At 44.6% G+C, this 18160-nt stretch overlaps 1 protein-coding gene across 1 annotated transcript in view; it reads right to left on the bottom strand.

The window, feature by feature from the left end:
• The window catches only part of LOC137321131 (FERM and PDZ domain-containing protein 1), a 103315-nt gene that overhangs the window by 5821 nt on the left and 79334 nt on the right, over positions 1-18160 (bottom strand). Inside the window, exon 15 of the mRNA XM_067983357.1 lies at positions 1969-4266. Within this exon, the coding sequence (XP_067839458.1) occupies positions 1969-4266 (2298 nt within the window). The remainder of the gene's footprint in view (positions 1-1968; positions 4267-18160) is intronic.

The raw sequence follows: 18160 nt of genomic DNA, 5'->3' as shown, positions 1-18160 counted from the left end.
ACGGCTCTCCCGCCACAGTTGCGGGAAACCCCCAGCAGAAATTCATCCTCAGTATTTAGTGAGAAAATGATTGTGAGCAGGGTAATTGCTAATTCTCGGGTCATACAACTCTGCAACAGCAAAACACTGAAAGGGGGCAATTTTCAGATTGTAGGGGCAAAGGTCAACTTATGTGAATTACAGTTGAAAGAAAATAATTCGACAAAATACCTGAAATTGGTAAAGAACCTATATGTATATTATATACATGTATAACGATGTACTTCTTCAAGAGCATGTACTGAACAATAGAAATATTTATTTTATACTCTGTTATGGAACATAATGCTTATTCCAGCAAGGTATCGTTGAGGAGGTTCTAGAAGCTTTGAGCCAACGAATGAAAAACAAGGACAATCCTTTGTGCCATGCTTTGGTGCTGATTAAAAGCGGTCCCGGCATCCCTTACCACAATATACTACAGGACAACACAAAGGTGATTCCCTAATCCGACACTCTCCACCCCAACCAGGGACTGGTGCTCATGGGGAGGATAGGCTGAGAGATTGCAGCCCATGATGTTCAGTAGATTAGTTTTAATGGCTGGAAAGTCCCAGTTGCAGGCATGATGTGTCCTGAAGTGCACTCCCCGGGCGAGCAGTGCATCATGGAGTCACCCCCAGACTCGCAAATCATAAGTGGAACTACAGAACAATCTAGAATTTTTACTACAGACTTGTACATGACAAGTAGTGGCTTCCATCATGAAATAAGTGTCAGCCTGAGCACTGGTATGACAAAAGGCTGATGAGCTGCCAGCCAAGTTTTTATATAAACCAGTGAGAGAGCTAATGATCTTTCTCACCATGGAACGGCAGTTCTTGGCTTATAGTCATATTCACAATAACGAAAATCAGTTTCTCTTCCCACATTGGTCCATTTAACCTCTACCCTAAAATGAACCAGCTCTTTGGCTCCCTTCCATGTAGATATAAATCACACAACTATTATTTCAACTGGATGGAGAAAGCTTTCAGGTAAATCTTAGCCGGTGATGGAAGATGCAGCCTATTTTCAAATCTTCATGAGGAAATCTAACTCCCACCACTCAATGCTATAAAATGGAAATAGAACCAGTATTTTTTAATACCATGTTTTTCTCCATCAAGATGAATAATGTCAACATCAAATAATGGAACATTCTTCAGCTTATTGCAGCTAGTGCTAATATCAAACACTCCCAAGACCGACAGTGCTTGAGTTAGAAGCTGAGCTATAATCGCTATATTCCCTCTACTCTGCTACTTTAATAACAACCTTAGAACACCCTCACCCCCTCAGCACACGTGCACACACACACGCACAACCATACACGCACATGTATACACACATGCGCACACACACATGCACTCGCACATTCGTGCACAGAACATTTTCATTCATACAGGAGCCATCAGTTTGACCCCTCTGTGAGTGATTGCCAATTTAGTGTCAACTCAGACCAAATAATAAAGAATTTTGTGCCATGACTTTGTTCCCTCTAGGAACTTGATTGAGAACCACCTAAACATGTTAAACCAAAGGCCCTTACAGCCAGCGGTGAGAAGAGGTTTTCACCCTAACGCAACGGCTGGACATAAAATTTGGTTCTATGGGTGAAAGATCAGCATTCTAACTCAGTGATCAGTTTCTCTATATGATGCATATGGAAATCCTGCATGAGCAATCAGCTGCCAAAAGTTCGATGTTAACACCCAAATAAGACATTGCCTTGCATCATTAATACTAAATTCTTATTGGCTGGCACTGGCCACATAACTTATAACAATTTATCGTATTGTACTACATACTTCTTGTCTGCAAGGGATGAACTCAATGCACTGTAATGTACTTGGTGCACAATTCCAATATTTTTTGGGATTTTTAATTGTATTCTTTCATGGCCCAAAAACTTCACAAACTCTATTTTCTATTGTGAAGGTGAATCACTTTTGAATAGCTGGGTCAGACAGAAAACCCCAGCATTTAGTGCAGTACACTGTTGAGCCAGTAGTTTCACGCTCAAATCATCTGACCTTCTGCCGCATGCATCCTCAAAAACTTGCACAAAAGTTTTATAAGTCATGATAACCTCTCTCAAGTTACTGACCACTTTCACATGACGCTCTGTACAATGCATGCAGGTTGTGAACTGGAGGCATGTCGCTGTTAGCTGTGTGAGGGCATGGAAACTTTCTGAAACTCCCAGGAGCATCTCATCAGGGGCCTGGTCTACTTTTATGCCCTTCTGACAGGCAGACATCAGCTTTCTGCATTCGGTGTAGAGTGTCTGCTTGGTTGAAGAAAGAAGTATTGCACATTCTTCTTCCACATGACTTTGTCTGGGGCATTCCTTCAAAACATTGAATAGTTCCATGATATCACTTTCCACCAGCCTGAATCCATTTGGCATGTTGTATCTTTTATCCTTGAATTGTGACAGAACAGGACCTTTGTGCCTTGCTGTAGCATCAGTTTTAGGAACACCAAAGTAGCAGTTGGTAAGCATGGTTTCAACACTTTGTCTAACCAATGTGCTGTGGTATAGGGACAAGGCATTTCCTGAAGCAGGTGGAGTGGTCCTCGGTGAAGATTGCTGTGCGGAATTTTCTAGATCTTTGTTTTCATCATTAACATCAGTGCCCAATGCTCTAAAACAGTTCCCATAAATCACCTGGCAGCCACATGTTTCCTTTCCTCCCATTGAGAACTGTTCATTTGCTTGCTTACCCACATCAGTTGTAAGGGCAGCTGAGATTCTGGAGCCAACATTCAGCTTATCTTCTGGTTGTTTGAGACCGATGGATTTGTCTGGTAAACATTTATTTTGTCGAGTTGAAGTTGGAGATTCCTGAGTCACTGAGTGGTCTACTTCATAAAGGAACTTTGTTGGTGAAGATATTTCCTGAGAAGGGTTTTTATCTTGTGGGCAAAGTATTGTTGCACTGAACTCATTTATATTTATTTGTGTGGGAAGCAGAGGTGACTCATCCTGGTTGGTGTTCTGTTCTGTTTTTGATGAACAGTCCCTCGAGCTGTCTTCTGCAGGTTCAGTGTGAAGTTCAGAAATGGTAGGGGACCTCACAGAAAAAATTTCCTTCTTTGGTTCTAAGGCTGGCGATGACAAATGTTTAACCATGCCAAATGTCTTAAAGGATACGCGGTTTAAATTCAGAAGCAGCCTGGACATGTCAAGAGAGTAAACGTCTGTACTTTCTTTGTCTCTTTCAGATGAGTCCCTCCTGCTGGAGATTTCTTCTTCCAGAACCAACTTTTCTGGGAATGCTATCTGATCCACACTGGGCATCACCAAATATATTTGTGAAGTTATATTGACATTGTCAATCTCTTCCTTGAAGGTGAACGTATTCTCTTTGGAGTCTATTTGATATAAGGTTTGTCTGAGTGCAGTTCCATTTCGATCTATGTCTGCCCATTGAGCACATTTATCATGTCCCTTTTCTAGGACCATACTGTTTTCAACAATTGCTTTATCTTGTTCTTTGACTTCCATGCTAATGGTGTGCAGGGTTTGTGGTTTATCAGTACAAGATATAGGGGTAACATTAGACGTCTTATCTTCTGTTGGATTCTTTGAGCACATATGTCCAAGTTCCAGAATTATTCCTGAAGCACTTGCATACTCCTCCATTTTGGAACAATCTGTTCCAGGCAGCTTCACATTAAGGAGAGGTTTGTTTATGTTCTGTCCTCCTTCAGAACAGCCTACTCTTCGAATGTAGCCCTCTTTAGTGTCTGAATCACATGGGTAACGTATAGCTGAAACCGGAGTATTGACTGTTATTGCTTCTGTAACTGATTTGGTTTCCATGGTATCAGGCTCCATCTCCATTAAATCTGATGTGGCCTTTTTATTGGCAGAGACGGAGATGGACTTTAATGGACCAATTGGCTTAGTTTCCAACAAGGCAGGTTCACTCTCAGTACGCGTCAGAGATGATAGAGTTGGTGATTGCTGCATTTTTGATACAAGATTCTCCCTTTCATAGCAGCATATGTGATCTTCACCTTTGCATGAATAACACTGGGGTAGAGCAGCTTTTACATCATAAAGAAGGTCCTTGGGTGTGAAATGTCCTTTTTCCGTATTTGTTGCATATTTTGCTTCTTCATTTTCATCTTTCATGCTTTCCACAGTCTTGATGTCCATTCCGGTGCCATAAAGACTTGGAATTGTCCGCATGTTCCATTTCCCTTCAATCCCCTTACAATAGGCGGGCTCCAAATCTGCCAAGAAAATGAAAAACATTTAAATTGTTGATGTAGCACTAATGTTTCCTGCAAATACCAAGTAACACATTGATTGCTCCGCTAATTAACATCGTTTGAGCAGTTCGATTTTCTTCTGCACACCTCTCATTGAGCCCTTATATACTTACAATCATTGGCCTCCATTGCCATTTGATTTTCATAGTATATTTAGAATACACTTTTGAGTATACCAGTAGAGCTGTGCAAAAGGGAACTGTTCTATTCTAAGTGAAATTTATTAGGATAGTGGATAGGGAGCAAAGTTGGGTAAATGGGGTTGAGATACAGATCAGCTATGATTTAATTGAATGGCGGAACAGGCTGGAGAGGCTGAATGGCCTATCCCTGCTGCTATGTTCCTTTCTACTTTATAGTGAATGTGACAAACACCTTTAGTATCCTTCTAAGGTTAACATCTCTCCTTGTAATGAGTATCCCTATGATTCTGCGAATACCTTCGGGTGGATTTTCCTCTAATGCTCCCCCTTGCTCTGTTAGGCACCTGGTCATTTGTGTCATTGCTATTTGTGAGACCTTGCTGTGTGTAAATTGGGTGCTGTGTTTCCTACATTACAACAGTGACTACACTTCAAAAGAATTTCATTGGCTGTGAAGTGCTTTGGGACGTCCTGAGATTGTGAAAGGGACAATGTAAACTCAAGTCTTTCTTTCTTCTTATAGATTATTTGCAGCTTTGATACAAGTATATAACTTCTTTAACAGCTTTTTTTGCACATCTGAAGCACAGAGCGAATGGAGTGGATTGCGAACAGAGTGGGAACTTAAGAATTTGGTGAGAGGGGGAATTAGGTGTAGAAAGGGAAGGACAATGAACAGACAGGAAGAGCTCTGAGAGACCCGGAATAAAAGGGTAGGTTAATCGGGGTAAGTAAGCAGTAAGTAAATTAATAACAAGAGTATCTAAAGGGAGTTTAGAAAAAAAGAGGTTTCTAAATATAATGGACGGGCAGCTGAGACCCATTGCTTGCAATTCCTGCGCCATGTGGGAACTTCAGGACGCTTCATGTGTCCTGGAGGGCTGTATGTGCAGGAAATGCCTCCAGTTGCTCGAGCTCATGCTGAGGGTTTCTGAGCTTGAGGAGCAGCTGGAGTCACTGCAGAGCATAAGGGAGGTTGAAGGTTTCCTGGATCGTATGTTCCAGGAGGTGGTCACCCTGCAGCCACAGAGAGTTCAGGATAGCAAGTGGGTGGCCATCTGAAAGGAAAGGAAGAGGCAGGCAGTGCAGGAATCTTCTGGGTGTGTGGCACTCTCAAACCGGTATTCAGCATTGGTGATGATACCTCGAAGGAGGGCAGTCCTGAGCATGGCACCACAGGGAAAAGGACTGCAGAGGGGAGCACAGTGAAGTGTAGAAATGCAGTAGCCGTAGGGAATTTGATAGTCGGACAGACAGGCGTTTCTGTGTCTGCCGACGTGTGTCCCGCATGGTGTGTTGCCTCCCTGGTGCCAGGGTAAAGGGCATCACGGAGAGGGTGTAGAACATTCTGCGGGGGGAAGGGGAACAGCCAGAAGTTGTGGTCCACGTGGGTACCAACAACATAGGAAAGGAAAGGGATGAGGTCCTGGGGTCAGAGTTTCAGGGGCTAGGGAGGAAGTTAAAAAGCAGGACCTCAAAGGTAGTAATCTCTGAATTACTCCCAGTGCCACATGCTAGTGAGTACAGAAATAGGAAGATACGGCAGGTTAATGCATGGCTAGAGACAAGCTGGAAGGAGGGCTTCAGATTCTTGGGGCATTGGGACCAGTTCTGGAGCAGAAGGGACCTGTTCAAGATGGACGGGTTGCACCTCAACAGAGCTGGGACCGATGTATTTGCGGGGAGATTCACTAGTGCCGTGAGGGGGTGTTTAAACTAATTTGGCAGGGGGATGGGCACCAGGATGTAGCATTAGAAAGGAAAAGTAAAGTGCACATAGGATTGGGAGAGACAGATAGCAGTAAGAATTAGTACAGTATTAGTTGGAATCAGACTAAGAGAGAATACGAGAAGGTCGAAGATAGCTTTAGAGTGCATGCACGAAGCGTGGTAAAAATGGTTGGTGAGCTGCAGGCCACATGGGAATATGATGTAGTGGCGATAACAGAGACCTGGCTCAAAAAAGGGCAGGCTTAGGTACTAAATATTCCTGGATACAAGGAGTTCAGGAAAGATAGGAAGGAAAGAAAGGAGGGGTAGTGGCAGTATTGATTAAGGAGAATATTGCAGTGCTGGAGAGAGAGGACGTCCTTGAGGGATCAAAGACAGAATCTATTTGGTTAGAGTTAAGAAACAATAGAGGTGCCATTACACTACTGGGTGTATTCTATAGGCCACCAACTAGTGGGAAAGATACAGAGGAGCAAATTTGCAGGGAAATTACAGCGAGATTCAAGAACTATAGAGCAGTGATAATGGGGGACTTCAACTATCCTAATATAGACTGGGATGGTAGTAGTAGTGTAAAGGACAAAGAGGGGGAGGAATTTTTGAAGTATGTTCAGGAGAACTTTCTTGATCAGTATGTTTCCGGTCCAACGAGGAAGGAGGCATTGCTGGATCTGGTTCTGGGGAATGAGGTGGGTCAAGTGGACCAAGTTTCAGTGGGGGAACTTTTAGGGAACATTGATCATAGTATCATAAGGTTTAGATTAGTTATGGAAAAGGACAAGGAGCAAATCTAGAGTAAAAATATTTAATTGGAGGAGGGCCAATTTCAGTGGGTTGAGAACAGATCTGGCCTGGGTAAATATGTGGCAAGTAACATTCGCACCAGACAAGTGCCAGGCAATGACCATCTCCAACAAGAGAGAGTCTAACCACCTCCCCTTGACATTCAACGGCATTACCATCGCAGAATCCCCCACCATCAACATCCTGGGGGTCACCATTGAACAGAAACTTAACTGGACCAGCCATATAAATGCTGTGGCTACAAGAGCAGGTCAGAGGCTGGGTGTTCTGCGATGAGTGACTCACCTTCTGACTCCCCAAAGCCTTTCCACCATCTACAAGGCACAAGTCAGGAGTGTGATGGAATTCTCTCCACTTGCCTGGATGAATGCAGCTGCAACAACACTCAAGAAGCTCGACACCATCCAGGACAAAGCAGCCCACTTGATTGGCACCCCATCCACCACCCTAAACATTCACTCCCTTCATCACCGGCGCGCTGTGGCCGCAGTGTGTACCATCCACAGGATGCACTGCAGCAACTCGCCAAGGCTTCTTCGACAGCACCTCCCAAACCCGCGACCTCTACCACCTAGAAGGACAAGGGCAACAGGCACATGGGAACACCACCACATGCACGTTCCCCTCCAAGTCACACACCATCTCGACTTGGAAATATATCGCCATTCCTTCATCGTCACTGGGTCAAAATCCTGGAACTCCCTTCCTAACAGCACTGTGGGAGAACCTTCACCACACGGACTGCAGCGGTTCAAGAAGGCGGCTCACCACCACATTCTCAAGGGCAATTAGGGATGGGCAATAAATGCTGGCCTTGCCAGCGACGCCCACATCCCATGAACGAATAAAAAAAAATTGGAATCAAAGATTGGCAGGCAAAACTGTAATCGAACAATGGGTGGCGTTTAAAGAGGAAATGGTTCAGGTACAGTCTAGGTACATTCCCACAAGGGGGAAAGGTAGGGCAACCAAAGCCAGAGCTCCTTGGATGACGAAAGAGATAGAGAGTAAGATGAAGTAGAAAAAAGGGGCATATGACAGATGTCAGGTTGATAATACAAGTGAGAACCAGGCTAGAAAGTACAGAGGAGAAGTGAAAAAGAAAACAGAAGGATCAAAGAGGGAGTATGAGAATAGACTGGCGACTAACATAAAAGGGAATCCAAAAGTTTTCTATAGGCATATAAACAGTAAGCGGGTAGTAAGAGGTGGGGTGGGGCTAATTAGGGACCAAAAAGGAGATCTACGCATGGAGGCAGAGGGCATGGCTGAGGTGCTAAATGAATACTTTGCATCTGTCTTTACCAAGAAGATGCTGCCAAAGTGACAGTAAAAGGGGAAGTAGTTGAGATACCGGATGGGGTGAAAATTGACAAAGAGGAGGTACTAGAAAGGCTGGCTATGCTTAAAGTAGATAAGTCTCCCAGTCCAGATCGGATGCATCCTAGGTTGCTGAAGGAAGTAAGGGTGAAAATTGCAGAGATCCTGGCCATAATCTTCTAAACATCCTTAGATACAGGGGTGGTGCCAGAGAACTGGAGAATTGCAAATGTTATACCATTGTTCAAAAAAGGGTGTAAGGATAAACACAGCAACTGCAGGCCAATCAGTTTAACTTCGGTGGTGGGGAAGGTTTTAGTAATGATAATCCAGGACAAAATTAATAGTCACTTGGACAAGTGCGGATTAATAAAGGAAAGCCAACACAGATTTGTTAAAGGCAAAATGTGTTGATGAGGGCAATGCGGTTGATGTGGTGTATATGGACTTACAAAAAGTATTTGATAAAGTGCCACATAATAGGCTTGTCAGCAAAATTGAAGCCCATGGAATAAAAAGGGGCAGTGGCAGCATGGATATGAAATTGGCTAAGTGACAGGAAACAGAGAGTAGTGGTGAACGGTTGTTTTTCGGACTGGAGGGAGGTATACAGTGGTGTTCACCAGGGGTCGGTGCTGGGACCACTGCTTTTCTTGATGTATATTAATGACTTGGACTTGGGTGTACAGGACACAATTTCAAAATTTGCAGATGACACAAAACTTGGACGTGTAGTAAACAATGCAAAGGATAGCAATAGACTTCAAGACGACATAGACAGGCTGGTGGAATGTCAGATGAAATGTAATGCAGAGAAGTGTGAAGTGATACATTTTGGCAGGAAAAACGAGGAGAGGCAATATAAACTAAATGGTACAATTCTAAAAGGGGTGCAGGAACAGAGAGACCTGGGGTATATGTACACAAATCTTTGAAGGTGGCAGCACAGGTTGAGAAAGCGGTTAAAAAACATACGGGATCCTGGGCTTTTTAAATAGAGGCATAGAGTACAAAAGCAAGGAAGTTATGTTGAACCTTTATAAAACACTGGTTCGGCCACAACTGGAGTATTGTGGCCAATTCTGGGCACCACACGTTAGGAAGGATGTGAAGGCTTCAGAGAAGGTGCAGTAAAGATTTACTAGAATGGTTCCAGGGATGAGGGACTTCATATACGTGGATATACTGGAGAAGATGGGGTTGTTCTCCTTACAGCAGAGAAGGTTGAGAGGAGATTTGTTAGAATTGTTTAAAATCATGATGGGTTTAGATAAAGTAAATAAAGAGAAACTGTTCCCATTGACGGAAGGGTCGAGAACCAGAGGATTTAAGGTGATTGGCAAAAGAACCAAAGGTGACATGAGGAGAAACTTTTTTAAGCAGATTCAATCGTGGCTTTCAAAAAGGAATTGGATAAATATTTGAAGAGAAAAAATTTGCAGAACTATGGGGAATGAGCGGGGGAATGGGACTAACTGGATTGCTCTTACAAAGAGACAGGACAGGCTCGATGGACCAAATGGCCTCCTTCTATGCTGTAACAATTCTGATTCTATATCTTGTACTTTTTTTGTGTACATGGAATGTTTGAGTTTGTCAAGTTGGTGTATGTCAGTACGGCCAATTAAACATTTAGAATCGCACACTGCTCCATCAGTTTTAACACAATCGAGTAAAAGTCTCTATTGCCCCAACAACACACCTTAGTTCCAGCCTTAGAAAACTACTCTCTTCTGCACCATTATCAATTTTTATATTTCCCATGACTACCATTTATGCCCTCTCTGAGTGAGCTGCCAACCCAGGTCCGTAGTTCCCTCTTTCCATGATAATAACCCTTATTTTGTAGAAATTAACAAATCAAAATCAAGTTGTCAGGTGATCACAATTTTGCTTCAGAGGTTTCCGTCCAATTAGAATCTGTTAGTGTTACTGAACGTAGATTAGGCAGTCAGGATCCATCTGTGATGGAGCAACTTTCACCCTTCTCAAGCACCTGATAGAATAAATAAGGAGAAACTGTTTCAACTGGGAGGAGGACACAGATTTGAGATCATTGGCAAACGAACCATGGGAGAGATGAAGTGGCGAATTGTTATTATCTGGAATGCACTACTTGAAAGGATAGTGGAAGCAGATTCAATAGTAACTTTCAAAAGGAAATTGGATATTTACTTAAAAAGGAAAATTTGTAGGGCTATGAGGAAAGAGCAGGGGAGTGGGATTAATTGGGACTCCAAAGTGGGATTCTTTCAAAGAGCCGTCATAGCCACAATGGGTCGAATGGCCTCCTTCTGTGCTGTATGATTCTACAACAACATTTTTGCAAAGACCGTTGTATAGATCAGAGCATAGAAGACTTGATTCATCCCTTTTATTAACTCAATTCCTGCTGTTTGCTGGATCCATTCCAATACCCCGGACCAGACCCAATTGCCAATGGTAAATCACATGTTCAACTTGTCAGTCACTGTTAATATGCAGAAGATGTTCATATAAGAAATTTTAAATCTGCCATCATCACCCCTCCTCAAGAAGCCCACCCTCGATCCCACCATCTCCAACCTCCCTTCCCTCTCCAAACTCCTTTGCAGATCTGTGCCCATCTCTCCCCCAACCCCCTGTTTCAATCCCTCCATTTAGGTTTCCACCCCACCCTCAGCATCAAAATAGTCCTAACCAAAATCACAAATGACATCCTCTGACATTGTGACAATGGTGCCTCATCCCTCCTCGACCTTTTTGCAGCTTTTAACACCGTCGATCACACCATCCTCCTCCAAAACTTCTCCTCCATTGTCCGGCTCAACGGGACTACCTCACTTGGTTCTACGTGTACCTATCTAATCATAGCCACAGCGTCTCTTGCAATGGTTTCTCTTCCCACTCCCATACCTCAACCTCTTTCTCATCTACATGCTGCCTCTTTGCAACATGATCTGCAGACATGGGGTCAGCTTCGACATGTACGCTGATGACACCCGACTCGACCTTACCACCACCTCTCTCATCTCCTTCACTGCATCTATGCTGTCAGATTGCTTGTCCAACGTCCAGACTTGGATCAGCGGCAATTTCCTCCAAGTAAACATTGGGAAGACAAAAGCCATCATCTTTAACTGCTGCTAGAATCTCCGACCCTGTCAAAGATTCTACCCCCACCATCCCCCGCCCCCGGCCACTGGCATCCTTTTCAAACACAAGCTGAACTTCCCACCCCTAATCATCTCCATCACAGCTGACTTCCACCTCCATAACATCGCCCACCTCTGCCCCCGCCTCAGCCAATCTGCTGTTGAAACCCTCATCTATGCCTTTGTCACCTCCAGACTCAATTACTCCAAAGCTGTCCTGGCTGGCCTCATAGAACAGTACCCAATGTGAGTACCCATAGAACTTTACTTAATTTGAGTACGAATGGAACTGTACTCAATGTGTGTCCCCATGGAACTGTACCCAATGTGAGTACCCATGAAACTGTGCCCAATGTGTGTACCCATGGAACTGTACCCAATGTGTGTACCCATGGAACTGTACCCAATGTGTGTACCCATGGAACTGTACCCAATGTGTGTACCCATGGAACTGTACCCAATGTGAGTACCCATGGAACTGTACCCAATGTGTGTACCCATAGAACTCTCTATTTTTCATTTTGTGATGCCTTCCATTGTTTTTCTCTCCTTTTCTTTTAGCCTCATGTCTGGCTTTCTCTCTCTCTCCCCCCACTTCATCATCTCTCTCTCTCTCTCTCTCTCTCCCCTTCCATCTCTTGCTCTCTTTGTCTCTAGCCCCATCTACCCCCCCATCTCTCTCAACTCCTACTCTCTTCCCCATTTCTCTTTCTAGCCCCGCGTCTCCCTTTCTCTCTCTCTCTTCCCTCCAATCTCTTGTTCCACACCGACTTCCATGAGCACCCTGCCCAATCTCCCTGTCGGCAGAAAGAAAAGTATCAGCTAATCCTCCTGACACCCGCTAAGGATAACTTCTCAAATACGGTCTGGCTGCCTTCTGTTCCACCTTGGCCTGGCGACCCTGCTCGGTTACCTTTGTCGCTTTAGCTGCAATTAAATTTTGAAATGTCGGCCAGTTGCCTTCTGCTGTCAGGACTGGGAGGCTGGAAGGAAATACAGTTGTACAGCACTGCACATAATGTTGGGTGCAGTTCCATGGGTACTAATGTTGCGTACAGTTCCATTGGTACAAATGTTGGATACAGTTCCATGGATGCTAATGTTGGGTACAGTTCCAGGGGCACTAATGTTGGGTACAGTTCCATGGGTACTCAAATTGGGTACAGTCCATGGGTAGTCACATTGGGTACAGTTCCATGGGTACTCACATTGGGTACAGTTCCATGGGTACTCACATTGGGTACAGTTCCATGGATACTTACATTTGGTACAGTTTCACGGGTACTTAGATTGGGTACAGTTGCATGGGTACTCACATTGGGTACAGTTCCATGGGTACTCACATTGGGTATAGATCCATGGGTCTTCACATTGGGTACAGTTCTGCCATACCCAAATTGGGTACAGCTCTATGGGTAGTAACATTGGGTACAGTTTCATGGGTACTTACATTGGGTACAGTTGCATGGGTAATCACGTTGCATACAGTTCCATGGGTAGTCAGGTTGGGTACAGTTCCATCAATTGTTACATTGGGTACAGTTCCATTGTAGTTACACCGGGTACAGTTCTATGGGTAGTTATGTTGGGTACAGTTCCAAGGGTAGTTGCATTGGGTACAGTTCCATGGATGTTCAAATTGAGTAGAGTTCCATTGTTCTCAAATTGGGTACAGTTCCATGCATACTTATATTGGATACAGTCCCTTGTGAGTGAGTACGGATCGATGGGTACTCATATTGGAGAAAGAAAGAAAGAAATCAGACAGAGAGAGATCAATATCTGCCATATATGGGACAATAGAGGGGAAGAGATGTATGTAAAGACTGGGGGAGAGACAGATGGACAAAAGACATTTCAGGGAGAAATATGGAGACAGAGAGATTGGCAACAGAGCGACTGGCCCAAAGAAGGACAGAGAATGAGCACTGAAAGAGAGAAAGAGATATCAGATAGGGGAAAGATTCTACGGATACGTCAATGGTGAGAGAACAGGGGAGGTTCAACGAGAGATCAGAGGAGAGGTATGTGCGGAAGAGAGAAAAACGAAAATGTCAGAGTGACAGAATAAGGGAGACACAAAGAAGATGCAAAGGATTCACTGTGACAAACACCACTGAAGAGTTCAGGGTGAAGGTTAATCTCATTTCCCTTTATTTTGCAGACAACTCAATTTACTGATGCTAACTGATTTGGATGATCTGATTGAGGATTTATCTGAAGTATCCATGCAACTGTACTCTATGTGAAGTGGAACACTACCCTATGTGAACTACCAATGGAACACTACCCTATGTGAACTACCAATGGAACTATACTCATTGTGAAGTACCCATGGAACTGTATTCAATGTGAAGTACCCGTGGAACTGTACCCAATGTGCTGTCCACAAGGTGAAGTACACTTGCAACTGTACCCAATGTGAAATACCCATGGAACATTATTCAGTGTGAAGAACCCATGGAAATTGCTCAATATGAAGTACCCATGAAGCCCTACTCAATGTGAAGTACCATGAAATTGTACTCAATGTGAAGTATCCATGGATCTGTGCACAATGTGAAGTACCCATGAAACTGTGCTCAATATGAAGTACCCATGGAAATGTACTCAATATGAAGTATCCATGGAACTGTACTCAATGTGAAGTATCCATGAAACTACTTAATGTGAAGTACACATGAAACTGTGATCAATATGAACTATCCACGAAACTAATTAATGTGTATTACCCATGGAAATGTATTCAATGTTAAGTACCCATCAAACTATACTTAATGTGAAGTACCCATCAAACTATACTCAATGTGAAGTACTCATCAAACTATACTCAATGTGAAGTACTCATCAAACTATACTCAATGTGAAGTACTCATCAAACTATACTCAATGTGAAGTACCCATCAAACTATACTCAATGCGAAGTACCCATGAAACTATACTCAATGTGAAGTACTCATCAAACTATACTCAATGTGAAGTACCCATCAAACTATACTCAATGTGAAGTACCCATCAAACTATACTTAATGTGAAGTACCCATGAAACTGTACTCAATGTGAAGTACCATGGAACTGTACTCAGTATGAAGAACCCACGGAGCAGTACCCAATGTGAAGTACCTATGAAACTTTTTTAAAAATTTGTTCATAGGATGTGGGCGTCGCTATCAAGGCCAGCATTTATTGCCCATACCTAATTGCCCTTGAGAAGGTGGTGGTGAGCCACCTTCTTGAACTTCTGCAGTCCGTGAAGTGAAGATTCTCCCGCACTGCTGTTAGGAAGGGAGTTCCAGGATTTTGACCCAGTGACAATGAAGGAACGGCGATATATTTCCAAGTCGGGATGGTGTGTGACTTGGAGGGGAACGTGCAGGTGGTGTCGTTCCCATGTGCCTGCTGCACTTGTCCTTCAAGGAGGTAGAGGTCGCAGGTTTGGGAGGTGCTGTCGAAGAAGCCTTGGTGAGTTGCTGCAGTGCATCCTGTAGGTGGTACACACTGCAGCCACAGTGTGCTGGTGGTGAAGGGAGTGAATGTTTAGGGTGGTGGATGGGGTGCCAATCAAGTAGGATGCTTTCTCCTGAATGGAGTCAAGCTTCTTGAGTGTTGTCGGAGCTGCACTCATCCAGGCAAGTGGAGAGTATTCCATCACACTCCTGACTTGTGCCTTGTAGATGGTGGAAAGGCTTTGGGGAGTCAGAAGGTGAGTCACTTGCAGCAGAACACCCAGCCTCTGACCCGCTCTCGTAGCCACAGCATTTATATGGCAGGTCCAGTTAAGTTTCTGGTCACTGGTGACCCCCAGGATGTTGATGGTAGGGGATTCGGTGATGGGTAATGCCGTTGAATGTCAAGGGGAGGTGGTTAGACTCTCTCTTGTTGGAGATGGTCATTGCCTGGCACTTATCTGGCACGAATGTTACTTTTCACTTATCGGCCCAAGCCTGGATGTTGTCCAGGTCTTGCTACATGCGGGCATGGACTGCTTCATTATCTGAAGGGTTATGAATGGAACAGAATGCTGTGCAATCATCAGCAAACATCCCCATTTCTAACCCTATGATGGAGGGAAGGTCATTGATGAAGCAGCTGAAGATGGTTGGGCCTAGGACACTGCCCTGAGGAACTCCTGTAGCAATATCCTGGGGCTGAGATGATTGGCCTCCAACAACCACTACCATCTTCCTTTGTGCAAGCCACTGGAGAGTTTTCCCCCTGATTCCCATTGACTTCAATTTTACTAGGGCTCCTTGGTGCCACACTCGGTCAAACGCTGTCTTGATGTTAAGGGTAGTCACTCTCACCTCACCTCTGGAATTCAGCTCTTTTGTCCATGTTTGGACCAAGGCCGTAATGAGGTCTGGAGCCAAGTGGTTCTGGCGGAACCCAAACTGAGCATCGGTGAGCAGGTTATTGGTGAGTAAGTGCCGCTTGATAGCACTGTGGACGATGCCTTCTATCACCTTGCTGATGATTGAGAGTAGGCTGATGGGGCGGTAATTGGCTGGATTGGATTTGTCCTGCTTTTTGTGGACAGGACATACCTGGGCAGTTTGCCACATTGTCAGGTAGATGCCTGTATTGTAGTTGTGCTGGAACAGCTTGGTTAGAGGCGCAGTTAGTTCTACAGCACAAGCCTTCAGCACTACAGCTGGGATGTTGTCGGGGCCCATAGTCTTTGCTGTATCCATTGCACTCAGCCATTTCTTGATATCACATGGAATGAATCAAATTAGCTGAAGACTGGCTTCTGTGATGGTGGGGATATCGGGAGGAGGCCGAGATGGATCATCCACTCGGCACTTCTGGCTGAAAACGGTTGCAAACGCTTCAGCCTTATCTTTTGCACTGACGTGCTGGACTCTGCCATCATTGAGGATGGGGATGTCCACAGATCCTCCTCCTCCCGTTAGTTGTTTAATTGTCCACCACCATTCACAACTGGATGTGACAGGACTGCAGAGCTTTGATCTGATCCGTTGGTTGTGGAATCGCTTAGCTCTGTCTATAGCATGTTGCTTCCGCTGTTTAGCATGCATGTAGTCTTGTGTTGTAGCTTCAGCAGGTTTGCACCTCATTTTTAGGTTCGTCTGGTGCTGCTCCTGGCCTGCTCTTCTACACTCCTCATTGAACCAGGGTTGATCCCCTGGCTTGTTGGTAATGGTAGAGTGAGGAATATGCCGGGCCATGAGGTTACAGATTGTGGTGGAATACAATTCTGCTGCTGCTGATATCCCACAGCGCCTCATGGATGCCCAGTTTTGAGCTGTTAGATCTATTCTGAATCTATCCCATTTAGCACAGTGGTAGTGCCACATAACTCGTTGGATGGTGTCCTCAGTGTGACGATGGGACTTCGTCTCCACAAGGACTATGCGGTGGTCACTCCTACCAACACTGTCATGGACAGATGCATCTGCGACAGGTAGATTGGTGAGGATGAGGTCAAGTAGATTTTTCCCTTGTATTGATTCGCTCACCACCTGCCGCAGGCCCAGTCTGGCAGCTATGCCCTTCAGGACTTGGCCAGCTGTCAGTAGTGGTGCTACCGAGCCCTCTTGCCGAAGTCCCTCACCCAGAGTACATTCTGTGCCCTTGCTACCCTCAGTGCTTCCTCCAAGTGGTGCTCAACATGGAGGAGGACTGATTCATCAGCTGAGGGAGGGCGGTTGGTGGTAATCAGCAGGAGTTTTCCTTGCCCATATTCGACCTGAAGCCATGAGATTTCATGGGATCCAGAGTCAATGTTGAGGACTCCCAGGGCCACTCTCTCCTGACTGTATATCACTGTACCGCCACCTCCGGTGAGTCTGTCCAGCCGGTGGGACAGGACATACCCAGGGATGGTAATGGAAGAGTCTGGAACGTTGGCTGAAAGGTATGATTCTGTGAGTATGGCTATGTCAGGCTGTTGCTTGACTAGTCTGTGGGACAGCTCTCCCAATTTTGGTACAAGTCCCCAGATGTTAGTGAGGAGGACTTTGCAGGGTCGACTGGGCTTGATTTACCTTTGTCGTGTTCAGTGCCTAGTGGTCCAATGCTGGGCGGTCCATACGGTTTTATTCCTTTTGTCACTTTCTGTAGCGAGATTGTACAACTGAGTGGCTTGCTAGGCCATTTCAGAGGGTGAGTAAGAATCAACCACATTGCAGTGGGTCTGGAGTCACATGTAGGCCAGACCGGGTAAGGACGGAACATTTCCTTCCCTAAAGGACATTAGTGAACCAGATGGGTTTTTTGACAATCTGGTAGTTTCATGGCCATCAGTACTGAAACTAGTTTTTTTTAATTCCAGATTTTATTTAATTAATTGAATTTAAATTCCCCAGCTGCCGTGGCGGGATTTGAACTCATGACTCTGGATTACTAGTCCAGTAACATAACCACCACTGTGCTACCATGCCCATATAAATATGAAGTACCATGGAACTGTACTCAATGTGAAGTAACCATGGAATTACACTCAATGTGAAGAACCCATGGAACTGTACTCAATCTGAAATAGCCAAGGAATTGTACTCAATGCGAAGTACCCATGAAACTGTGCTCAATATGAAGTACCCATGAAAATGTACTCAATATGAAGAACCCATGGAAATATACTCAATATTAAGTACCCATGGAACAGCACTCTGTGACATACCCATGAAACTGTACTCAATATGAAGTACCCATGCGATTGTGCCTAATATTTGCAGACGACACAAAGCTGGAGTGGAATGT

Source organism: Heptranchias perlo, chromosome 4, assembly GCF_035084215.1.
Source record: "Heptranchias perlo isolate sHepPer1 chromosome 4, sHepPer1.hap1, whole genome shotgun sequence".
Classification (NCBI taxonomy): Eukaryota; Metazoa; Chordata; class Chondrichthyes; order Hexanchiformes; family Hexanchidae; genus Heptranchias; species Heptranchias perlo.
This window is presented reverse-complemented; position numbering and strand designations above follow the sequence as displayed.